This window comes from Furipterus horrens, unplaced genomic scaffold (assembly GCF_987537825.1).
Source record: "Furipterus horrens unplaced genomic scaffold, mFurHor1.1.pri manual_scaffold_3, whole genome shotgun sequence".
Classification (NCBI taxonomy): Eukaryota; Metazoa; Chordata; class Mammalia; order Chiroptera; family Furipteridae; genus Furipterus; species Furipterus horrens.
In genome coordinates, this window is record NW_028327173.1 from 149929087 (window position 1) to 149955659 (window position 26573).

The 26573-nt window shown below is 42.4% G+C and overlaps 1 protein-coding gene across 1 annotated transcript in view; it reads right to left on the reverse strand.

Moving 5' to 3' along the window:
• Nucleotides 1-220: 220 nt before the first annotated feature.
• Nucleotides 221-26573, reverse strand: part of PPIP5K1 (diphosphoinositol pentakisphosphate kinase 1) — a 36619-nt gene continuing 10266 nt past the window's right edge. The window contains 17 exon segments of the mRNA XM_090270505.1: nt 221-1301; nt 1304-2206; nt 4223-4336; nt 9608-9745; nt 11218-11400; nt 15069-15131; nt 15815-15940; nt 18746-18836; nt 19465-19614; nt 21360-21524; nt 21676-21792; nt 22439-22546; nt 22948-23062; nt 23259-23386; nt 23702-23925; nt 24096-24237; nt 26256-26438. Of these exon segments, the coding sequence (XP_090126631.1) occupies nt 1267-1301; nt 1304-2206; nt 4223-4336; nt 9608-9745; nt 11218-11400; nt 15069-15131; nt 15815-15940; nt 18746-18836; nt 19465-19614; nt 21360-21524; nt 21676-21792; nt 22439-22546; nt 22948-23062; nt 23259-23386; nt 23702-23925; nt 24096-24237; nt 26256-26438 (2985 nt within the window). The 3' untranslated portion in view covers nt 221-1266.

Below are 26573 nucleotides of genomic sequence, written 5' to 3' on the forward strand. Positions count from 1 at the left end.
ACGACCCTTTCTCTCCTACAACAATAGTACTCAGTTAAGACATTTTAAGATGGTGGGCTGATTGATTGCCTTAGGGACCTCCTGGGATGCCTGATCTCTGTATTTTTATAGCCCATTCCTGCTCAACTACAAAGGCTTTTGACTGGTTCAGATTAATTCAGTAACAGACATGACTGACTTATAGTCACATTCATTCTGGAGTTCACAAAGATATCACCACTACCTTTCTCAATATTTCATATTTATTGAGCACTCATAATGTTCCATCCCCCGCCCCACTCCAATGATGACCCTCCCCTCTCCCATCCCCAGATCTTTGGGAAAAGCTTCATAATCACACCTGGCCCTAAAGACACAATGATATAAGGACAAACCTCTTGGGGACGCTGGAGTGTTTGTTCTTTGGCCAGTCTGTCCCTGGCACTACTACAGAAATATATATATGTATGTATACAATCTTTGCTCATGTCTGAACAATATTGATCTCTGCTGATTGCTTAAAATAGAACCCGATTTTCTCTATTGCAGCATCTCCTAAGCCAAAAAGCCCCACAACAAAAGGAGGCCCAGCTTCATAGACTGGCCAAGAACCTCCAGAGCATTTTAAATAGTTACTCTGAAATTTTCACGGCAATCTAATACCTATTTTTCCATAGAGCTACTGCCCAGAGCAATGGAACTTGGGGACTTGGGGATGATATGGAAATACCCATAAGCCCAGTCTAAAGATTAGTGGCCATGATGGATGTTTGTTTGGGAAGGGGACTTTTTTCCCCAGATATTTCAGACAGCCATCCTCGGCCCACCTGAGGATTGCTAGCAAAGACAGGAGTCTCCCTGAATGCACATAAGGTCTAAGGGTACCTTGAGAAGTTGTAGATATTTCTTCAGGAAAATGAAGACCTTGGAATCCCCTTTTGCACTTGTCCCTGGATAGTGTCTTCAGCAGTTAGAAGGCATTTCCTTTAATAATCTGGGATTTTCTGGGATGTTCAGAGGAGGCTGGGTAACTATAGATCAGCCCATCCCTCAAAGGAAATCCTATTCAAGTCTAATGGCTTGGTGAGGAGTCAATGACTGCTTTGAACATGAAATTGGCCCTTCACCAAGCCCAGCTCCAGCACCTGTATGCTTCACGCCAAGAGGACTGCTTCCTCAGACACCTCTGGTAAGATCCAAGACCTTCACTGGCAGGTGAGTCAGCCAACAGAAGAAGCTGCCAGCTCAAATGGCTGATATAGTATAACACCATTGATGAGAAAATGATTAATCACATGTTGCTGGTGGAAGGGCTAAGTTTGATCATGGGATCGAGGCTGGCACTGAGGGTTTGGATCACTAAATGGATACTGGGCTTGCGGAACATTCTCTCCAGACAGCTGGTCAATCAACCCAGGGACCACACAGGACTGTTCATTAACCTTCTTTGAGACCTCCTGAACCTGTAGATCACCCTCCTCAGGGAACTCTTGGGATGGTGTATCAACCTCAGGGATATCCTGAGACAACAGATTGGCTGCAGAAGCCTCTTGGGCCAGTCCGCCAACCTCCAAACAGAACTCTGGGCATGGTTGACTGAGCTCCTTGGGGATCTCTTGGGCCGGCTTGCTAACTTCCACAAGGAGTTCCTGGACCAGGCCACCAAACCCTTCAGGGGACCCATGGACCAGCCTGCCAACCTCCATAGGGATCCCTTGGCATGGCTGGTTGACTTCCTCAGGGTTCTCCTGGCAAAGCTGGTAAGCTTCCTCAAAAACTCTCTGGCACAGCTGGCTGATCTGAGGGACCTCCTGGCATGTCTCGTTAACGTCATCACGGATCTCCTTGTATGGATGGCTGTTGTCAGGGACCTCCTGGGATGGCTGGCTGACTTCTTCAGGAATGTCCTGGCATGGCTGGCTAATGTCAGGGACCTGCTGGCAGGGCTGGCTGACCTTCTCAGCAACCTCCTCACATGGCTGGCTGGTTTCCACAAGAGGTTCCTGTGGGGACTGGTTTGGTTCTAAAGGCTCTTGCTCCACTTCTGTGGGGAGCTCTTGTGGTCCATTCCCAGGGATCTCCTGGTGCAGCCTAGAACCTTGACGTTCTTCAGTCATATGTGAACTTATGGAGGGTTGATCGCTGAAGGCAAAATGGTAGTTACTGTCCACTGCAGTAGGGGAGGAAGGACCAGCACTGGACACAGTGCTGGAAGGGCCACTGCTGTCTGTAAAGCAAAGTCAGGAGACCAAGTCAGGCAAGCTGGAGAAGTAGTCTCTACTCTACGTATGTAGTTCAAGTGCCAGAACAGATGGCCTGTATTACTCTGTCTTGGGGAGAGGTCTGAATACTTCCTAAGTTATGCAGACTCCTAGGTTAGCCCAGCTCAGAAACTGTTGCTCCAGCCTAATGTGTACTATAGGAGTAGCACTAAGGTATATCTAAGACTTTAGGAGAGAGTGCTGAGGCCCACTTCATCCACTTTTTTCACAAATGTATGCCTATCCCAATTCCAAATTCTCACCACCCCTCATTCAAATTTTGGAAGCATATAAATGAACACCTTATCCCAGTGGCTCATAATTAGGGTTTATAGCCCAAGATACAAGTAAGCAGAAGAATGTAGAAAAACCCTGTGAACCAGAACAGTAGAAAGGCAAATGATTTACCTAAAGTTGAAAGGAAGCCATGGAATCCCTAAATGGCAGCAGTTTTTAATTAAACTTTCTAGGGCTCACTGACCTCTTTGAAACTCTAATGAAAGTCATGAACTATCTTCCCAGAAAAGTGTACATTTGAATAATCACACTAATCTTTACATATATTTCCTAGGGTTCATAGATTTTACCTTGAAATCCATCTGTGGATCCAAAGTTAAGACCCTCTAAGTATTGGGACATACAATGTTACAGGTTTGTGGATATTATATACATATAAAATATAAAATCTAATTTCCCTGATCCTGACAATAGTAAAATGAAAGCTGTAGGGTCCTCAATTACACTGTGGGACAATTCCTACCCTAAACTCTACTTCTTCATTGACCTCTAGTAGGGGACTTATCTACTTTTCCCTTTGTAAATATTTTATTTATTGATGTCATTATAACTTTATATTTAAAGCACTCTGATATCAATAATTATAAATTTTGGAAATAGGGGACACCTGAATATCTTTTAATCAAAGAGAACCTGGGAAAGTTGGCAAGCCCAAGTCTATAAAAGCTCTATCAGTCACTCCGTTTAGGTATGCCAGCAACCTCTTTTTTGGAAAGAATAGCAGGAGGCATGCTTCAAGCAGAAAAAAAAAGAGGAGCATGGTTTTGAGCCAACAAGGCCTATTTAGGGCAGAGAGACAGACCCCAAAAAAACTTACCAATGAGGTTATATGTCTGATACTGAGATTGAAAACAAGGAAAAAAAAAAGCTGTAAGCTGAATTCACTCAAAGGTAGAAGTAGCCTTAATATTCAGCTAGTGGTTTGATTCAGGCAAATCAAAGAGGTCAGACAGAAACATAAGCAGGAGAAGGGGAGAAGGACAAGAGGGGCTCAGAACCATAAACACTACAGGAGAGAGGTAAAAGGGACAATGGCAAGGTGAGTATAGGATAATCTAAAGTTCAGGGGGAGAATTCTCGTGTTAGGAAGGAAAGTTTCTTTGGCATACTCAGGCCCTCATCTCCCCTTGATTACTACTGGTATGTCCCTCTCCCTGCAATTACCCTAAGAATTCCTGTGGCCCCATTGTTCACAAGGATACTTAGTGAGAGGCTAGAGATGATAAAGAAGAGATGGGAAAAAGCAGCACCTCAACTTGTACTGAGAACAGACAACTTCAGAGAAAGGACATCTAGAGAGTAGTAGCAAATTCTAATTTCCTTCTCCCAGCTTTTCTATATATTCAAATTCCTCCCAAGTCATCTTTATTTGAGGAAGCTGTAGAAACCAAATGAGGATCTGAGGAGATTGAAGTCTTAATTCTTTCTTTCCCAAAGGACCCTCTGGAACACTATCTTCTAGGAGCTTCCCCAATGAGATAGAAGGGGCATGGAGGACAGAGGTGACAAGATACAGTAAAAGTATCCTACCTTTATTTTGGAAGAGGCAGAGGAGATTGCTTCCCTGACTGGTTATTCCTGGTCTTTCAACCCTTGTCTTCTTCCCTCAAGAGACCGGTTTCTCACTCACCAATTCCTCCATCCCTCTTGCCCTTTGTCTAGGTAATTCCAAAAGGATTACTTACACCAAGGAGGCTTCTCAGAGCGCTGCCGAAGTTGTATGGTAGGTGAATGAAGAGTACGGGGTGGGGAAAATGGGCTATTTGAGGCCTGGTTGCTGTGCATAGACTCAAAGAGGGCTGGATAGGTCGGGGAGAGAAAGGGAAGGAAAAAAAGTATATGAAGAAGAATTCAAGAGCCACAGGTTTTCAACATAAGTCAAAACTAACTTCATTTCCTCAGGCTGACAAGGAGCATCCTTCACACAAACCATCTTTAATATTTTAAACTTTATATTATGAATATTTTCAAATGTATTTTTAAAAAATCATTGAAGACTAGTACAATCAATACCCATATACTCATCTCCTATATTTAACATATTAGCTCATTTAAACATGTTGCCATACTTGTTTCATATATTTCTTCATGCTGAAGTTCTCTAAAATAAATGACAGACATCATGAAACATTTCACCTCTAAATACTTTAATATGCACTCCTAAAACATAAGGAATTTCTCCTATATAGACATATACCACTAATAAATCTAACAAAATTAAAAATAATACCTAATATCATGTAACACCTAATCCATATCCAAATTTACCCCAATTATTTAAAAAATGTCTTTTCTTGTAAGATCCAAACATGAACCATGCATTGTATTTGGTTATATCCCCAAAGTCTCTCATAATTTAGGATAGTGCCCTCCTCCCCATTTATTTTTTTCATAATGACTTTTTGAAAAGAAAAATCAGTTGTCTCACAGAATGCCATTTCCCACATTCTGAATTCATCGTATTGCTTCCTCATAAAATCATTTAACTTGTTTCACTATTCCTTGTATCTCCTATAAACTGGAAGCGAGCTATAAAAGGCTAATTAGATTATTCAATTTCAATAACTTTGGCAAGAATACCTGAAGAAGTGATCCTATGTCCTTTAAATTATATTATATTGGAGGCACAAAATGTCTCATTGTCCCAATAAGTAAAGCTAAATTTAGTATTTGGGTTAAAGTGATGCCCACAAAATCCCCCCCACTGTAAAGTTTTCCCCTTCTAATGAGAGGTGATCCTTTGACACCATGCAAGTCCACCAACATTTCAACTAATTGTGTTAGTGTCCATTAATGATCCTTAATTATTTTGTTAGGGGTATCAAGTGGTGATTTTCTAATTCTATCAATTTACTAGCTGGCTTTTTTCTGTAAAGAAATTTTATTAGCTGGTATAATTTCTGTAAAGAAGGGCTTCCCCTCTTTTTCTTTTTCTTTTAGAAAAAAGATTTATTCATTTTGAGAGAGGGGGAAAGGAAAGGAGAAAGAGAGGGAGAGAAACTTCAAACAGTTTCCTCTTGTACCCCAACTGGGGCCTAAATATGCAATCCAGGCATGTGCCCTGATCGGGAATCAAACCAGTGACCTTTTGGTTTGTAGGACAGCATGCAACAGACTGAGCCACTCCAGTTAGGACAAGGCTTTCCGTCTTCATCTGGGGCTATTTAATTACGCTGAACTGCAATTATTACTAAAAAGCATGTCTTATTTTCCTTGAATTAGTTTTCAAAGGAAAGAGTTGTTGAACAGTATTCTCCAATAATGACAAGTGATAATTATTTTATTTTTGTAAGATTCATTATGAATTTGCAGAGTTTTATATATTCAGTGTACTTTAATTAATTACAATAAATTATTCTTTTTAATGCTAAAATATTCCAGTTCTGGTTAGTGGGAACCTCCTTGGGATTGATTGCTTCCTTGCTTTTGCTACATGTCCCAGACTCCCTTATGCCTTCATTGCTCTAGACCACGCATTCTCAACAAAATTGATTCTTGGTGAGGGTGAAAAAATTCTTAGATATTCAATTAGTTTGTGTTCATCATATGGCCACAATACATATACAGTATATCTGTGGTATTAAAATTTTGTGTGGTGGGCTTGATTAGGGGAAAAAATGCCTAAAGAGGCTCAGGGTGGGGGTGAGGGTGGGGGAGTATGTGATTTTCTTTTTAAACAATTGTTTTAAAGATTTTATTTATTTATTTATTTATTTATTTATTTATTTCTAGAGAGAGGGGATAGGAGGGAGCAAGAGAGGGAAAGAAACATCAATGTGCGGTTGCCTCTCACATGCCCCCAACTGGGGACCTGGCCTGCAACCCAGGCATGTGCCCTGACTGGGAATCAAACCAGTGACACTTTGGTTCACAGGCCGGCACTCAATCCACTGAGCCACACCAGCCAGAGCTGATGTTCTTTTTTTTTTTAGGTGAAAAAACATTCACTAGACCAAGAATCCAGTCAGTTTCCCATGGAATCCTGGTAGTGGGGAATGGTATGTGGAGACCAAATCTCTATTCTAAGGGAGTTCATTGCTACTGCTGCTAATGCATGATGTCAGAAATAGAACTTTAAAAGACCTGAATTTATATTGGTAGTTTCAATTCAGTTTTAAAATTACAGCATTTTTAGGCCCTGGCTGGGTAGCTCAATTGGTAAAAGTGTCATCCCAATAAACCAAAGTTGTGAGTTCAATCCCCAATCAGGGCACATACAAGAATCAAACAACGAATGCATAAATACGTGGAACAACTAATCCATGTTCTACCTCTCTCTCCCTCTCTAAAATCAATTAAAATGTTTTTAATAAAATAGTACCAATATCATTAACAAACTAGTGAATGAGATTTAAATTATTTTATAGTTATTTTTGTCTCACTAAAGGATTAACAGTCACAGTACAGTATTCTAAAGTTATTGCTCTCAGGCAGTCTAAAGATTTGTCAATTTGTCAATTTTTTCTAAGAACTTTTGGTTTATAGATTCTTTCTATTATTTTTCTATTCTTTGTTTCCTTTATCTCTGCTCTAATCTTTATTATTTCTTTCCCTCTGCTATCTTTGGGTTTAGTTTGCTCTTCTTTTTTCAGTTTCTTAAGGTATAAAGTTAGGTTTTTGATTTAAGATCTTCCTTTATAAAATGTAGGTATTTACAGCTTTAAATACTCTCTGAACATTGATTTTGTACTTTAAGTAAATCATCCCACTGTTCTCTGGTCTCTATAATTTCTGATGTGAAATGGGTTATAAATTTTATTCAAGATCACTTCTATGTGACAAGTTATTTTTCTCTTGCTACTTTCAAGACTTCCTCTTTGTCTTTTAACAATTTGATTATAATGTGTCCCAATGTAGATCTCTTTGCATTTATCTTTCAACTATTTGGCTGTAAAGATTTGTGTCTTTATCAAATCTGAGAAGTTTTCATCCATTAATTCTTCAATTATTTTTTTGTCTCTTTCCTGTTCTCTTCTCCTCCTGGGACTCCCCTTATGTATATGTTGGTATGTTAATGGTGTCCAACAAATCTCTTGGACTTTGTTAGTTTTTCTTCATTCTCTTTTATTTCTCCTCTTCAGACTGGGTATTTTTCAGAAGACCTATCTCTAAGTTTGCTAGTTCTTTCTTCTGCCTGCTCAAATCTTCTAAGAAATCCTTAGGAAAATTTTTTCTGTTATTATATTTTTCAGCCCCAGAATTTCTGTTTGGTTTCTTTTTATACTTTCTATCTCTTTAATAATATTCTCTATTTGTTGAGACATCATTCCCCTGATTTTCCTTAGTACTTTGTCACTGGTTTCCTTTCCTTATTTAAAATATTTGTATACTAAGTCTAATGTTTGTGTTTCCTCAAGAACCATTTCTGTTAATTTCTTCTGTGAATGGACCAAACTGTGTTGTTTCTTTGCATATTTTATAATTTTCTGGTTGAAAATTGGACATTTTTAATATTTTAATGTGTTGACTCTGAAAATCAGATTAGCCCTCCCTTCCTTAGGGTTTGTTTTTGTTGTTTGCTATGGACTGTAGCTGTTTGTTTAGTGATTTTTCTGAATGATTTTTTAAAGTTGTCTTCTTTGTTATGTGTGGTCTGTGAAATCTATTCCTTTAATTTATGTTCAGCAAATGTTTTGACAAGGATTTCTTTCAATGTGCCAGGAACCACAAAGGAGGCGGGGAAGGAAGGAAAGGAGTAGAAGGAAGGGGAAGGGAGAGGAGCCCTCACAGTTTTGCTAGGTTGAGGTGCTCCTTTAACACTTAGGCAGACTGTTTACAATACCACCTTAGCCTTGTGCTGAGTCTAGAATTCAGCCAGAGGTAAAAGCTTACGGTCTTCTCATGTCTTTCTGTGCTCATGTATCCTTCCCTAGGCGTGTGCATGGCTTTTTAAATTTCCCAGTATATGTGGGTGCTTTTGAATGCCTAATTTCCTAAAGAACCTCTCTGCCTAGGTTTTCCTCTCAGGCTTTCGGGATGCCTACTGTTTTCCTCAACTATAATTTTTCACTCCAGACAGCATGCTGTTCATTTACCTTACAATGTTTTCAAGAACTACCCTCTGCATAGCCACATTTATACACTGGGTGAGTTCCAGGTTAGGTGAAACAAAGGTAAGCACCCTATGTCAGTCCTTCAGATAGCCCACACACGTTAGAACAAACACAATTCTTGTAGAATAAGGTCTGTTCTGCTCCCTCTGGAACCAGGGATCATATTCCCAGACTGAGAATATGGGGTTGCCATCTTCAAGACTGATGCCAAGATGGAGAGACAGGTGGGAGGTCAAGTAAAAATACTGGAAAGCAGCCTGCCATTTTTAGATTACCTCCTTCTTGATTCAGTATTTTCCTGGTTGTTACAAACTTTTGACTATTTTTCAGAGTTCTGACAGAATTGATTCTGTCGTTTTTTGCTTAATTTTTTGGTATTTCTGCAAAAGGATAAGCCCTTGGAGCTACCTTCTGTATGGTTTAATTTATATTTAGCTCTCTGATCTACATGGAGTTTATACGGGCATATAGCATGAAGTATGGATTCAATTTTAATTTTTGTCAAATAACTATTCAGTTGTCCCAACTCCATTTATTACAACGTCATCCCCCCACCATATTTTGAAATGCTAACGTTATCTATTTCTAAATTTTCTATTTTATTTGATTGATCTCTGTCTATTCATATACCAATATTACACTGTATTTTTATAGAAGCTGTATAGAATGTTTTAAAATCTGGTAGACTAGTACCCCTTCATTGCTTTTCTTTTCCTTTTTTTTTTTTTTTTTTTTTTTGGTATTCTTGATTGTTTATTTTTCAGTAAGAACTTAAGAACTTGTCTGATTTTAGAAAGCCAGCAATACTTTGATTGGGATCACACTAAATTTATAAATTTACTTGGGAAGAAGAGATATTTCTATGATTTTGAGTTGGCTGATGCAACTGAACATTCTTTTTCCAGTCTACTTTTGAGTACTTTTAGAATGCCTATCTTTTTAATTTATTACTCATGTTCTAGGAAGTGTAGGAGTGAGGGCAGAGATAGGAGTACAAGACAAGAGTATTCTCCATACCTGCAGACACCTGTGCTTGGGCATCAGTGTGGCGCTGGCAGACTCTACTCAAGAATTCACTTACTTGACGCAGGGAAAGGGCATTGTGCAGTGTTTCTAGGGGGTAGATGGTAGGCACCATGGAGCATCCTTCAAATCCTGTTAGAAAAGAGAGGGGTAAAGTCAATATTATTCCTGCCAGATATACCCCAACTGGCCAAGGAAGCATTGGAAAGTCCCTGAGAGCCATCAGGAGAGTCCGTGGCTTTTGGGATGTGGGGTATCCAAGATTCTCAGGAAAGGGAACTCTTTAGAGCCCCAAAAGATGTCTATTTCTGTCACCTTCAGACTTCCTAAAATGTCTACCTGCTATAGCCTCCAGGTGAATCAAATCACCTCTCATCTCCTACCTATGGAGAGCCTGCCATGTCCCATGGAAAAGCCAACAGAATCCCAATAGGGTAAGCATCTACATTGTTCTTGCACTTTCTGGAGGAATAAACCAAAGATCCATAGGTAAGGGGTGAAATTGTAGGTGTAAATGAGGTTAGGGAGGTCATGGAGCTGGGAAGAAACAGCAGATTTTAAGGATCATGTGTAAGAGAACCAGATTAAGAAGGAGAGCATGTAATCTGAGAAGGGGTTCGTGCAGATTTAGATATGGGTAGAAAGGCTAGAATATTTGGAAGCAAGCTGGAAGGCATGCAATACATATGGAGCTCAGCACAGGAAAATCACATGCATGAACAAGACTGGGGAGATGGAAGTTCTTTCTTGGTCATTTCCATCACATCAAAGGTTCTCTCTTCTGCTCTCAATGGAATACCCCAAATTTGCTAGGATTTTTTTATTCCATCAGGAAAATAGGCAAACCCTCTGGAAGAAATAATAAATACTGATTTTCTGCTCTGAACCCAATAATTCCATTGTAGGTCCACCACTCTGGCTAGGGTAAAGGGCAAAATTAAATGTGTACCCTAATCCCAAGGCCTGTTGAAAAGAAAAAAACAAACTTCCCACTGGAGAATCAAGAAGCACATATCCCAACCACTTTATCAGTCCCCAATCTTTCCTATGCCCACTTTACATCTCCTTCAAGGGACTAAGAGTGGGCAGGATAGCAATATTTATGCAATACATAGCTTCCTGTTCACCAATAACTAAAACCTCAGAAGAACCTTAACTCACTGTCTAACCTCTGGCCCTTGTTTGCTTCAACGATTCAACTGAGACCTCTGTGCTTCAATTTCTCCATGTACTCTAGTGGCAGGAGAGCAAGAGAGGTACAGTCTCTAGCTTCTTGGAGTGGGTAGGAAAATGTTTGGATTTGGAGATGGTAGTAGTATAAGGCTATAGAGATAAAAATAAATTCTAGGGCAAGAGACTACTCTTGTACTTAATAGAATTGGGAATGGGTAGCATTAGGAGGCAGTGAGGAAGGATGAGCAGCCAATGCTACAGCTACCAGGCAGTCTGGCACCAATCCCATCCAAGCAACTAAATGCAAGTCACATAATCTTAGGGTAAATAGGGGAAAGGAACAGGTGGGCTCTCCTGCCAAAAGTGCAATAAGCAAAGCAGTCAGTCCCAGCCAAGGTAGTTGTAGCAGCCAGCTTGGTGGTAGGGGGTACCGTAGAGGCACTCGGGGTCATCCTGGCCTGAGCGCAGCCAGTTCCGGAAGAGGCGCAGGTGGTAGGAGCACTGGTGCAGGTGATGCGCCAGCGTGGCATCCAAGGAGACTGGCCGGCCCCCTGGGCAGTCAGAGGAAAAACAGCGCAGCAACCGGACCACAGGGTGCTGGTCATCCAGCAGCTCTGGAGGGGTTGGGGGGGTACCACGGCAGGAAGCACAAAGATAAAGAAAGAGAAGAGGGAGAGAGAATGAGGGGGGCACTGACTGGCACAAGCATTACTGGGAAGTGGAACCACTCAGCTCCAAGGTGAGCTAAGAGAAAAGCAGAGACAGTCAGAGCCACTGGGCATCTCTTGCAGGAAAGAAGAGTGTTGGCATCGTACAGTGAGTCTAAAAGAAGGGGCTAGTGAGAGCTCATCATACAGCAAGGCCCTCCCCTTTCTCACTGAGGATAATTCAGTCAGTGCTTATAATTAATCATACCATTCTGAATGGTGGTAAGCTGGGTTGGGAGTTCTGTGGGAGCCTTGACTAGAGGTCCAGTATCCCTGATCATTTTGGACAAACTAGATAGGGCCTACTTCTCATCTAATGTATTTATGAGATTGGGATAGAGATAAAAAGATTCAAAGTCACTCAGAGAAGAAGGTCAAGAATAATATAGGGTATCAAGATAAAGCCTGAAGTTAAAAAGGCTCCTAAAGGCTCAGGCCAGGCCATCTAGACCAGATTCTAAGACAGCCACAGATCGGGCTGGTGTTTGGAAGGAAACCAGGTGTAAAACAGAGCATGTAAAAAATGGAATTAATATGCGAAAATGCCATTATTGGTTAATCGTCCTTTACCCTTGTTCAAATACACAGATTCAAAAAAAAATGTTTACATAAACCTCAGGACTTGGGAGACACTGTATCCATTACAGAAGCCAAAAGTTAGATAATTTTATATTTTATTCCCACTGCTGGTGGGTCTAACTACACTTTGTTCAGCTGATCAGTGGAAAAGCTTCAATCCTGAACCACTTATTTTTTTATAAAAGATTTTATTTATTTATTTTTAGAGAGAGGAAAGGGAAGGAAAAAGAGAGGGAGAGCGATATCCATCAGTTGCCTCTCGCACGCTCCCAACTGGGGACCTGGCCTGCAACCCAGCCATGTGCCCTAACAGGAAATCGAACTGGTGACCTTTCAATTCTCAGGCCAGTGCTCAATCCACTGAGCCAAACCAGCCAGGGAATGAACCACTTACTATATGAAATGCTTGGCAAATTTTGTGGCTATATGCGCTTCAGCTGCAAAAGGTTGAAGATAGTGAAAGGCATGTGGGGGGGGGTGTAAAAGGGAAAGATCCTGGGGAAAAGACCTTACAACAGAGTGTTGACACAGAAAAGGTAGGATCAGGGTAGCTGAGGATGACTGCTCAGAACTCTCAGACCAGAACTGGTTGCATAGGGTGATCCCGTGAGACTAGGGTTTCCGGAGATCTTAGTTTGAATGTCAGGAGAGGTTTCAGCTCTACCCAGGTGCTAACTGTACCAATGGAGGGGGAGTTGTGAGGGTCCCTAGGAAATAAAGGGCTTGGCAGATCCAATGGGCACACTCTGACATTCTGGATAATGGTGAGCCACAGTCTCTTTTCCACTACAACAGTTTACTTTGGTGAGTTCAGCGTGCAGTTTAGTAATGGGACATATTTGTATACTTAACATAGTCACAGGATGTGACCAAAGCTTAGAAATAGAGGCAATGATGGTCTGAGAGATGTTCTCCCATCAAAGCAAGGAGACAGAATTGCCTTAACTCCTTTCTACAGCCAGGTCCAGTTTTACCAGCTGCTATTTAAAAGCCAGACACTGTGACAAGGAGATGGTGATGATGGGACAGTAGGCTGGCACATTGTTGTGACTAATCTGCCACAAGCAATGCAGGCAGCACATCTACTCTGTAATTGCTGGGTCACTTAGGCAAGATTTGGCCATGGGGTAGAGCCCTCATATTATCCTGATGGTAAAATTAAATCTAGATAATCTTCATCAAGAGACACAATAGGTCTAAATTTCTCTTATTACTGAGAGGTAGAACCCAGATTCTGGTTCTCAAGCACTGTAGCCTCTAAGCTCAAGTACAAGAACAAAAGCCAGAAGACCCCTAAGGAAGTGTGCAGGGTGTTTGAAGAGATCTTGAATTTGCTCTCCTGCACTATACCTGAATTTTCTGTGCCTTTCTTCCTCTCCTCCTTTTGATAGAATTAATTCTTCATTTCTTCAATTGATGAGGCTGCTAACCAAGGCTTCAGGGAACTAAAGATATACAGGTTTGAAGATCTGCTTTGTGAATTTGGATCTTTACTCCTAGAGTCTAAGAACTGCGAGATCTATGATTTAGCTCTGATTTCAGAGGCCCAAGTTCCTGGTACTATATTCTGTACCATAAGTAACATGTCTCCTAAGTCCAAGTTCCAGGCAGTGGCATTGGGATTGGTGCATGAGGTTCTACTCTGGAGATGATTGTGGCATAGGAATGCCAGAAGAACTTGATGCTAAATGTGATGGTACAGTCATGCCACTCCAAATGGAGAGATCCTGTCACAAACATAAATGGGAGCCAGGGTCGGGGTATAGTCAAGCTTGGGAGATTTCAGCAGTGCCTAGTGGAGATATACGGCCCAACACGGCTAAAATCTAGCAGCTACCCCTGGCTGAGAAGCAGGGAATCAGCACCTGGAGGTTTTTCCAGCCAGAAAGCCTTGTTAATTTTACTTCTCTCACAGAATCTTAGCGCTTGGACAGAAGAAAATCATATAAAACAAAACTAGATTTATCTTGAAGACTAGACAATGCACAGAGAAACTAAAGTTATAAAGGATGAAACAGGGAGTAAGCCCTGGGTTCCCCTGCCATCCTCTACAAAGAGATCATAGCCTTTCAGTTTTTGGTCTGGCACCTAGTGTGGGAAGACCCAATTCTTCAATACCCTTGAAATATTATTCATCCCTAAGCTCCCCTAGAATCCCAGTAGACACCTCAACTCTTTACTTCAAGCTTCTTTGAGGCACCAGTGCAAGATGTAGGCTGTGGCTACATGAAAATTATCATATATGTACAAACTCAAGGTACAATTCTTTTTCCTTCACCTACTACTTCCTACTCTTTTCTTTCTCTCTTTTATCCCAGGTCAATCTGGGCTCCTGTTTTCTATGCCCAGGCCTTAGGTTAGTAGTAACATAAAGCAGATGTCAGGAGCACAAGAACCACACCAAGTACACATAATGGTAGGAGATATGAACATGGAGATGGGAAACTATATACCCAAGACCAATGTCCTTATATGTAGGCTTGGGAGCTGGTAACTGCAGCATTGCTTTTGAGGGAAACAAACTAGTCATCCACTCCAACAAAAGAGTTGGAGAAAAAACAGGAAGATCAAAATTACATAAGCTGAGTTGGGGTGAAAGAAGAAATGGGGATACTATAGGAAATACTATTCTCTTCCTAAGAAGGGGAACCAATATCATATTTATACAAAGCCCAGCAGTCATGTGATGGGAAAGGGAGAGGTTTAATTAATGTTTTGGTGACGATGTTGAAAAAAGTGACACAATGGTGATGATGGTGACCATTGAAGTAAGACCCCAAATTGCCAAAGGGAAAGGGCAGCCTGGCTTCAGCCAAGGCTAAAGTTTGCCACACAAGGGATATGTCCCAAGAGGGACACTTAGTGAGTGTTTCATTCACAGACAGCACGGTGTCAACACAGTGGAAGGTGAGGCAAAGTCAGTGTCAGAACTCAGAGGTTAAGTGTTGGAAGTGACATGGTGAGGATGAATGACGTTGAGTCAGAAGCAAACGTACCGTTAGTCGGATGCTTTGCAAACGACACAGAAAATCGTTTTACGGCCGGGACAAACAAGAACTCTGGGGAGAAAAGACATCATGGGGATTATACCCACACCTGTCCCCACCCTCTGCTCTGGAATTTGCCAGCAATCTACTCTGTTCTTTACAGTTAGTATATGACCTGCTCCCACCCCCACCCTTAGATTCCTAATTACACATTTCAATTTTTCCTAGGAATCCATGTGTCATCTCTACCACCATACAGCCCCACAAACAACCCTAATTTCACCATCACATCCTCTTTATCATCATTTAGAAATATGACCTTTGTGGAAACTTTCATCCCATCCTCCAATCTCTTTCTATGTCATCTTTCCTGCTAAGCAACTTTCCCATCCCTGATGCCCTAAATTTTAATCAAGGCTCCACTGCATTCTTGCTGACCATGGATCATCCTTCTTGGTCCTTACCCCTATAGACCAGAATCCAGGAAAGAATACGAAGGTGAAGTAAATTGATGTAGCAGGGCTGTATGTGGGAGTTTATGAAGGGATAAGCATAAAAAAGTAATACTTGTATGGTGAGAGGGAATGCAAATGGAGGTGGACGGGGTCTTGCTTCCTTCTCCCCTCTCCAATTGATGAAGGAAACTTGTTATTAGGCCAGTGTCAGTGCCATCTTAAGCATGAATAGTTCTTGAACTGTGTCCTTGCTGGAGGACAAATGAAGAAAAGAGTTGCCCCCCAAACCCACCCACATACCATCTCGATGCTTCAGACTGGCAGGCGGTAGTTTTTTGCCATGGCTGCGAGCGTAGTCCTGAAGATTCGGGGCGCTGGAGGAGCCACCCAGCACTGTGGTGCTGAACAGCCCTGTGCACTGTGAGCCTGCAAGGCCGGGAGTGCATTAGTAGCCACGCAAAGCTGCAATTACCACACAGAAGTACACACAATGTCACATGACAACATCAAGACATACACACAGCCATTCAGAGCCACCATCAGGTGGATACCACACATAGCCATGAACAGCTTTCACTACTTTCATAGTTACACTGGGCAAGCAAAGTAGGAATTCTCCTGAAAATCTACATGGCAGACACAAGGGGCCACTACAAATGCAGGGTTAGTGATATTAGGGGACTCAAAGCTACTGAAAGGGGTAGACTATGCTGTGCATTGGCTCTCAGGAATGCTAAAAGAATAGGTAATCTTTCTAGCCCTAGATTTGATTCAGTGTTCCTTACCCTGGATATAGGGCTTGAAGAACCCAGAAATCTATCCTTTATAGGTTTAAATGGAAAGAACTTTGATTGAAACCAGAGACTAAGTTTTGAACACTCAGCTCAAATCTCAAGTTCTCATAAGTTTCAATTCCTCCTAAATTTTTCATCCCACATTCCCTCCCTTCTATCTCCCATTAGGCCTTCTTACTTTTCCCAAGGAAGAAAGTATGAGACTCACTGAATTTTTAAATCTGAAAGGGACTCAAAAATTATACAGTTCAACCTTCTCAATTTAGAGATGAAGATGCTGAGATTGAAAAGGGATTTCATTTGCTCAAGGTCAATTTGTTAGGAGCTAAGTTGGACTGGAATCCAGGTCTCTTGACTCTGAGATCAATGATCAGTTAGAAAAAAAGTTATTTTTTTTGTCAAGAAGAAACAGGTTGTTTCTGAAGAGAAGAGGACACAAATTGAAAGGCATGTGAAGAGCCAGGTGATTATATGTAGAGCATGCCTACTATATGCTGAACACCACGCTAAAAAGGACCTGGTGAACAGGAAAAAGCAAAAAAAGATGATTTTTTCTACTCTCAAAAGTTTGTCTTGTAAGCCCTATGTTGAAAGTCAGATGCCCACACATGTAAATTCAAAGAAATCAAAGAGAACTCTATTGCCAAACAGAGGAGTAAATAAAACTTGAAAAATCTCTGAAGCAAATAAATCAAGCCAGTTACTGAACCAAATATCTGATCAAGAATAGGGTTGGGACTCATAGTCCCCCTATCCTACTATACCCTATGAGGACAGAATGGGGATGAGGAGGTAAGACTGACAACCTAGTTTGTGGGATTTGCCCCTCTACTTCCAAATCCACCTTAGCCAAGACTGGGTTTGGCTTGGGAACTTAACATTCATAGGAGAGAGATGAATCAAGTAGAGAGGAGGTCAGTTTCTTTTGATCCCACAAAGAAGGGCCACAGTTTCAGGGGTCCCAGAATTTCAGGGTCACCACAAAAATTAAGAAAGCTCAGATGGCTGAATATCTCCACCTTGGAATTCAGGGCTGCTCTTCCATGTGGCAACTTCTCTGACCCTTCATGTTTAAACAGGCTCTAGAAATGGGGTTTCAGAGGATAACAAGCATTGCTATATATGTCACTTTTCCTTCAGAGAAGCTGAAACTAGCTGGCTCTGTCCCAGACCACCCTGAGCTTTTTTACTTCCTCCACTAAATAATGTTCTGGTGCAGTCCTGCAAATCCTGCCCAGCCCAGTCCTTAGATCATCTCAGAGGGTTGTCTCTACCTTACCAACACCATCTGTTAACTACCATGTTGATATCTCTGCCTTGTTCTTAACAGGTTCCCACTTAACTGGGCCAGACACACCTATCCTCTTTTTTAGCCTACCTGAAACCTATTTTTTACTGGGACTTCTGGGATGAGAAGTCCATATTACAGATCTATACATCTGTCATTTATATTTCAAACCACCTACCTCATATCAGGGATCTAGAAGGCAACCTATTCCCATAAAATTAGCTTGGAAAGTTACCAAAATCTTTCTCCCTCTGCTGACCCAAATGCTGACCATTTTGGAGCCAAGAAATTGGGTGCCAAGGACAAAGGTAACAGAAAAATGAAAGGAGCTAAATGCAGAGAATAATAGGATAAGATAGAAAGAGCCAGGGAACCAAGTCTAGACCCCACACAATTATCTCTGTCACTTCTACTTACTGGCTCAAAAGGCACTGTGTTCAAAGATAGCCCCTCCCAAGGACCACTACCCACTCCCAAAGAATACAATACCCTCTGAGGCTTGGTCCTTCCTGCAGTCTGTGTTCTTAGGAAAGGTTGAATGATGTTCTCCACCCCTCTCCAGGAATCAAAAAAATCAAGAGACATTCCCTCAAAGTCCTGAGAGAAGCCTCTGCCACTATACCAGTCTCAGATTTGCCCCTCAATTTTCAGGAAGGAAGGAAAAAAATTACAGGATTAGGAGAGGATGAAGAAATGGAGGTAGGAGGGAATGGAGGTAGGAGGGGCCAGAGCAGGGATATAATAACCATACGTTTCAGAGGAAGATATGGCACAAATTCTCCAAATAAGGAATATGACACTTATGGGGGTCACGTGTACCTCTATTTATAGCTCTGTCTCTGATAACTCTGAAGATTCAGAGTCTCCATGGCCCCTTAAGGTCTGGGCTAGACTGGAGGGACAGATAAGGGATGAGAGGAGAAGCCAGAAAAGTGCCCTTCAGGCAGATAAATGGGGGATTGGTACAGAAAACCAGAAGACAAACACCTTCTTGGAATGAAAACGGTCATCTGGGATCAAAGTTCACACCTAAATATGGCTTCTCCAAATTCATCCTCCCAAGCCCCACCAGACAATTCCCACAATAAAACTGAAGAAGAGACAGACACCTTTTCCCAACAACAGGCGACAGATGCTAGAAAACCATACCTAGGCCACTCTGTTTCATCTCTGTTGGTGGCCGTGAAGACGAAAAGAGTCGGTAGCCACCAGGCTTGGAAGATGAAGTCTCAGAAAGCACCTAGAGAAAAAGGATTATATGTTACCATTTGCCACTTCCACACAGCAGCCTAAATAAAACCCAGATCCTGAATTCCTGCCCCTACAAAGCCAAGCAATGTCAAAAAGTTTGGAAGAACCAAAGGATTTTTAAGGAGGAGGAAGAAGAAGAAAAGAAAACAAAGAGTGCATTTTGCAGAGGAAACTGACCAGAGAATCCTATACTAGAAGCCACATTTATTTCCAGGGATGCCTGTCTCCCAAGCCTTCCCATCCCAAATCCGAGAAATCATTCGACCATTCCCAGTTCACAGCAGAGCAAGTTTCCTTAATCTTATCTATCCCCTGCAGGACTCAGAAAGCCAATCACAATAGCGCAGTCACAGTAAGAAGTAGTATGGACACCCTCTCTTCTCTCCATGGGACAACTGTGGCTATGGAAACCATTCTTGGTGTATTATCTGAACCAAGAAGCCCTCCCAACCACTCCTAGGACTCCTAGAGACATGAAACAGATTTCTGAAAAGCCCACAAGCGTCCAATCATATAACCCCCAACACACACACACCCACCCCTGACAGTATTCTGGTCCCTAAATCCCAGAAGGCAAAGACAGGGGCAGAAAAGGAAGATGACATAGGGAGGAACACCTCTGTGCAGGAAGCCAGGTGAGTGGTGGACACAGCCCGGGGCTGTAGGCCGATGGTTGGGGAAGGCCGGGGGAGGTCTCCAGACCTCCGGCGGCGCCGTCCCCTTAAAGGAATCAGGTCCAGGTTCCCCGTGCACTGCATGTTCATGACCTGAAATCAGACCGGGTAGAAAGCCGGTCACAGCTCCTTTAAACCCCGGTGGCTACAGGGCAGACCTAATTATAGGGCTGGAGAAAATGATCGCCTTGGGCACAGCCGCTATGAGGTTAACAGATTCTGTATTCTAAAACAGTCCAAAAATATGAGATGACAAGAGGAAAAGAAGAGATGGGGGAAGGGTTGTAGTTGCTAGGTATAATATAGAACAAGGAGAGGAAATATTAGTACTAAAAGGCTGTGTGACCAAGAAGCGTATAGAAGATTTTCTTGCAAATCTAAAGAATAGAACTTGGACAACCATCATCCTAGATAAGCAGCACTGGTAACTGAAAGGAAGAAATGTGATTGTAAGAGGAAGCTTCCTGTAGGCCTGAAAGCAAGAAGTTGATCTCATCAAGTCTGAGAAATGATACACAGAGAGCTCGGCCTTTTCTATGTCTCTTAACTGCTTAAACCAGAAGGAAAAAAGGGGTCAAGCACAACAGTGCCACAGAGACTGGCAAACCACGTGAATGGGAAGACATTTAGATGTAGGGGAGTTTACTGACAGAATGGTAAGCCATTCTATTCACTTGATCTATTCATGTGAGTCTGAAGAGTACTGGTGTACTATGGATACTATATTAATACGTACCTCAGAGTGAAAATGATGCATATCCCCCTAGAGAAACTGAGTATTCACAATTTCAAATCCACCTTAAAATCATGAGCAAGAAAAGGATGAGTCTAGAACAGAGACTAGTTTGTCTTCTCAGGTTTCTCCAAAATCTTAACTGTAAATCTTTCGTTGAACCTAAGTAAGCAGTTAAAGAGTCTTCTGAGATACTCCTAAAATGGAAGGACCAATTCCTTTAAGACATAGCTGGCACAGAGCCAGGTGAGCAGATTCATCTATCAAAACAGGACTCAAATCAGACAGAGTCCATGAAACTGGGATAAATCATGGAGTCAAAAGAGTGTCACCGGGCCAAAGAAGAAGGAATCTTTCCATGAAAAACAGACCAAAACTCCAGAACAGTTAGCTGGATTTATAACAGTTCCTTTCTCTAGGCTAGAGAACTAGAACCAGGACTAGAGACAAACCCCAAGAATAGCAGAACACAGACTGATAGCCACAAACCTGCTCCTCAGAACAAAGGCAACACAGACTTTCAGACTTGATTCCTTTTCTAGGATAAGAGTATAGATTACCCTAAAAGGATTAATTTAAAGTGCCACATATTTGCCCTTGTATGAGTTATAATTTTTATCCAAGGGCCTAGCCTTAAATACCAGTGTGTTGTTATAGTTACTGTTTACTGAGCATCTATATGGTGGATATTACTTATATTTAATAGATGAAAAACTGGGGCTGGAGAAGTTAACTGTCCAAGGTCACACAGCTTCTAAGTATCACTGGGATTTTAGCCCAGAGTCCATGCTGTTTCTACTATATTTCTTTTAAAGACCAGTCTTTTCGAAGCCATCCAGAGGCCTCCTCCTCAAGCTCATCTCTTAAAATCCTCTCGCAGGCACCTCTCTCTGACATCTCTTTAATTTCAGAAGTAGCGACCAGTTGAAAGGAACATTATTGGGAAACCAGCTTTGAAAAAGAGATTAAGTAAAACATACCCATCAGGGGCAGGAGGGCTCTGCTTAAGGTCCCAAGAATCACCCCCCAAGGGGATCCAGAGGATTCATGGATATCATCCTATGAGTACTTCTACTACTTCTTTCTCCCAAGCCCCTCCCATTACCTCCATGGAGCCAGCTTTTCGGTTCCGAATGAGGGGTGATCTCCTTGGGTGGCCAGGACCCTCAGAGGGCTGGGGTGAAGTCTGTAATGCCTGGTCAGGCTCATCGGGTGCCTTCCTAGGGCACAGGTTCTCCATGCTGCCTTGGTCTGTTTTCATCTCCTCATTCTATGCAACAGGCACAGATAGTTGGGTGTTAATGGCCCCTAGCCTCCTAATCTCAGACTTCCCAACCCTTTTATCTCCCTGCACTGATTCCAAGTTTCCTACCACTTGGTTCCTAAATCCTCCTGTCCCAAATCCCAGCACTCTAACCCACCTCAGAAGAGGCTGGACGGAATCCACAACCAGTTGGGGCACTGCCTTCTTCCTCAACACCTTTCACTCCAGGGCTGAAGTGCAGCTCCACATGGAATCGCTCCTCTGATAAGGGGTCCTATGGGGCATCACCAGAAGAAAGAGCAGTTGGAAGAGCTAGGTATGGTGGTGGAAGACCAGGCAGTGACAACAGAGAGGAACTCAAGAGGATGTGTCCTCTCAGGGCTGAGGTTTCAGTGTTTTACTTCCCTCTGGGGCTGGTTTTATTACAGCTTCCCTTTAACTATAGTTTAGTGTTATGTACAGGATTCTCATTCCCTCACTTCCACCGTTGGCGATTCACCACTTGGCATGATTTCCCAATTTCCACTTCTATGACCCTCCCCCTCATCCATCTCCCACAATAATTCAGCTTTGCTACAGTGCATACAGCAGGACATTTAAAGATATCTTTGTGCAGCCAGATAAAGCAGGTATACGTGTAACAATTTTTGAGAGAAAAAGACTCATTATAACATTGTCCCATATTCCATACCCTTCCTAATGCCAGAGCTATATTCTGTGGTATCTCTCTGACTCAACACCATCCCAAAACACTTTTTCTGTTCCAGTAGGAGCATCCTAGTACTCTGTGCCATGCTGTGTCTGGGTGCCACACCTAGCAGGATTCCACAAATTCTAAGGATTAAAAAAGTTTTTTTCCTAAAAGAGGATAGAGGAGAAGGAAGGGGTCCTTTCCTCACCCGACACTGTTAGCTCCTCACCTGTGTATTGTCCTCATAGAGCATGATGACAATCTGGGTCATGTAGTTGAGCTCAGAGATGGCACCAAGGTAAGCCAAAGCTCGCTGCCATTGTGCATCCTGGGTCTCCTACCAAACACAAAAATAGGTAAGCCAATGCTCCCTAAGTGATTAGGGAATGGGCAGGGAAACAAGGAGAACAAAGAAAGCTTGCAGTTAAAAAAAAAAAAGCCCTGGCTGGTGTGGCTCAGTGGATTGAGTGCCGGCCTGTGAACCCAAGGGTCACCGGTGCAATTCCCAGTCAGGGCACATGCCTGGGTTGCAGGCCAGGTTCCCAGTTGGGGGCGTACAAGAGGCAAGTGATCAATGTATCTCTCGCACATCAATGTTTCTCTCCCTCTCTTTCTCCCTTCCTTCCCTTCTCTCTAAAAATAAATAAATAAAATCTTTTTAAAAAAGGCATGAGGAGGAGAATAAAAGAATGCTGAGAAAAGATGTTCATAGGCTGAAGGAAGAAGAAAGATCCTTACGTCAAGAAGACCACCATAACGGAAGACACTGAGGAGGGAGTGGACGTGGCTTTCACTGGTGAAATAAAGCCGGGTTCGAACGTGGCGACCTGGGGAAAGCACTCCTCGGGAGTACCTGAGGTAATAGCTAAGTCATTCACACCATCACATAATCCTCTTCCCACCCCTCCACACAATTCCTCTTCCCACCTCAAAGACTTCTGCTCTCCTTTCCACCCCAGGATCCCCAAGCTGTCCCAGTCTTGATACCCTCAAGGGCTCCCCTAACATGCCCCTCCCTCCATCCAGCACCCCTCCCAGCCCTCCCTCACAGGGGATGCAGCTTGTTGACAGACTCATCCTCGTGCGTTCTCTGCAGGTCAAGTAGTATCTTCCGCAACAGTGGAAGACAGAAGCCCACAGCAATTTCCAGTTTCTCCTCCTGACTGATCCCGTACTCCTAGGGCCATAGGCCAGGAATAAGTACCTCAATGAATCCTGCTTTCCTCTTACTCCCAGGCCCAAAATCATGCCTGTTTTCCCCTCTGGTCTAGGGCTTCTTTCATAACCACCACATTCCCCCTCTCCAGACTTCTCCTCAGTTTCTTGCACTTACTCAGAACCAGAGTAGACCCTGTGAATTATAGCAACTCAACTAATTCCTTCTGTAAGTTTCCTTGTACTGGTTCCCATAACGCCCCCTCCTTTATGCCTTTTCTCTTCTTCCTTACCCAATGCCCCTATTCCCAGACTAGATCCCTTATATGAGACACACCTGAGGAATGACCACATCAGCCAATGCCTTAGAAAGACGTAGCAACTCTGCTGTGCCTTGAAGTCCCAGACTCGCATTGTGCTGCACATCATACTTGACACAGTCATAGATGTCAGGAATCTTACTGATATCATAGCGCCCACTCCTCTGTCGAAAGTCACGCTCCAGCTTGCTCCAACGCTGTAGCATTAGCTCTAGCGTCTCACTGTGGTAGAGTTGCAGGTCTGGAAGGAAGACAGAGAAGCCAAGACTTTACCTCCAACAAAAGACCCTAACAGATCTGAAGTAGAGCCAGGGAAATAAGGATGCCTTGTCATTTAGGAGAGGTCACAAGAGTGGCTAAGAAACCCATCCCTACCTGGAACCTTAAAGGGAAGATAGTATTCATACCCACCTACAGATTTGGGATCCTGCATCCGTTCCCGGATCTGGTGAGTAAGGTTTTCAATCAGGGCAAACACCTGATCACAGACATTCACAGGATTCTGAATGACAGCCATGGAGTTGAGTAGGGCAGTGCTTCCAGTGGGAGCCAGCTGTGGAGAATAGAGAAATGAAAAGCAAGATAGGCTCAATGCCAATTGCCCAGATTCCTATGAGCTTATTACAGAAACTGCTTGCAAATAAGATCTGTTTGTTGGCTCTCTGCAATGTGCACTCTTATGCTACTGGGCATAGCAGCTGTTCCAGGGCCTTCAGATGAGGGGACTGCTCTAGCACACAGTCATCTGAGAACAGTTGATTGTAAAAGTCTTGGAGTCCAGAGGAAATAAAATTGACCTAAATTTTTTTCTTGGGGGTTCTAAAAAACACATGGAAAATGCTGGGGGAATAAAGATGAAACCCAAAACCCTCAAAATCTTCATAGAACGTTTTCACAAGTGCTAATAAAGATAACATTATTGTATTTCTCTAAACAAGATGATAGCTTGAACGTAGAGTAGAGGTGCTGCCCGAGAACTAGGTTCTGACTCCAGCTTTAAGGACAGTGGCAGTCAGCGCAGAATGGAGAGATGGGAAGAAGATTGTGGATGGAATGCATACATTCTACCTAGGTCCTTATGAGTTCCATTCTTGCTAGCAAAAGGAAGCAAGGGAGAAAGGAAGAGTGGCTGAGGTTATTTTGGATTTGATATTGAGCAATGGATTAGAAAATAAGTGAACAAGGTCCTGCCCTTGTCAAGTCCTGCTCAGAGAAAAACACAGAAAAAGCCATTCTCTAGGCAATGTGCTCAGCTACTTAGCTCATGAAGAATCTGTAAGAAATGCCTACACAACAGTGTCAATGTACTTAATGCCACTGAACTGCACACTTAAAAGTGGTTAAAGTGATACTACAATTTAAAGAAATAAATAATTTTTTTGAAAAAACAATCAATCAGAAATGAGGAACTGTCAGTGGCAGAATGGTGGAACATCACATGATCCCCAGTCAATAGTGGTCTGAATACACATGAAGAAGGATGACATTACATAATGCCATCCATGTGATTAACAGAGGCAGCACACTGCACTGGCTAATAGCCCGGGCTCTGGGGTTAGATTCCTTGGGTTCATACTAACTGGGTGACTTTGTAAAGGTGGCTTCAATTCTTCTGAGCCTAGGTATCCTCATCTGTAAGGTGGGGAAAAAGTAGTACAGCTCCACAGTTATGGAAGATTAAAGATGGCCACTAATTCTTTATCACCTTCCCTTTCCCGTGAATCTAGGTTAGCCCTGTGACTACCTGACCAATAAAAAAATAACAAAGTTATGTTGGGCTACTGCTGGGCCTACACCTTTAAAAGGCTTGGAGGCTTCTGCTTTGGTGGAGTCCTAAGCTACTATTTAAGAAATCTGGCTACCACGCTAGAGGAACCATTTGGAGAAAACACGTAGAGAGGAGAGGCCCTAAGACCAATGGGAGAGCATGAAAAGAGAGATAGCCCAGCCATCCCAGCACCCTAGTCAAGCCTGCAGATGGTTCCAGCTTCAATATCTGGATTACATCTGAGCAATTTTAGAAGAGACCCCAAGCAAGACCAATTGAGCCTAGAACTATGAGTAAGACAATAACATAGTGGTTCTTTGAGTTTTGGGATAGTTTGTAATGCTACAATAAATAATTAAAACATTCTTTCATTCAAAATTCTTGAGATCAGCTGTGTTAGGAATTGAGAATTTTTCAGACTTTAGGAAGTAATGCAGTGCATGTGCTATACAGCCAGCAGGGCCTAAGGCATAATCAACACATTTATATTTATGCAGCAAAATGTATGGCTGTTTACACTAAATGGGATAAATAGAAATTAGAAATATTTATCATGTCAGGTTTTGCTGCCAAATGAATCCTGGTGCCAAACCTATAAAAATCCTTTTGATTTTTGAAATTGTGGATAAGAGATTGTGGCCCCATACTTATCTCAAAGGGTAAGGATTAAACGAGATAATAGATGGAAAGCATGTGAAATAGTACCTGGCATATGGTAAGTACCATTATTGATCACTATTATTTAGAATTCTAGGAATTTTGGATCAGGGTTATATTGGACAGAAAGATAGGGGGAGTCTGACCTGTTCATAATCCTCAGGGCCAAAGGGTGCATCCCGCTGCAAAATATGGTGAAGCTGAGCCTTCACCCGATGCTGGCAGCTGCTCAAGGAATCGCCATCACTGTCCAGGAGTCCATTCATGTTGGCACTCTTCACCATTTGTACCAAAATGGGTGTCAGCTCCCCTTCTAGAGCCAGAAGGCCCTGGAGGGGAAGCACAAAGTCTATTAGTTTTTCTTCCAGTCTAGCATAGTCCCCCAAGGCCTAAATGGTCAAATGAGAACTGACCAGGAGAACTAGGGTATAGGTCAAGGGGCCTACCCTCACTAATTATTCTCA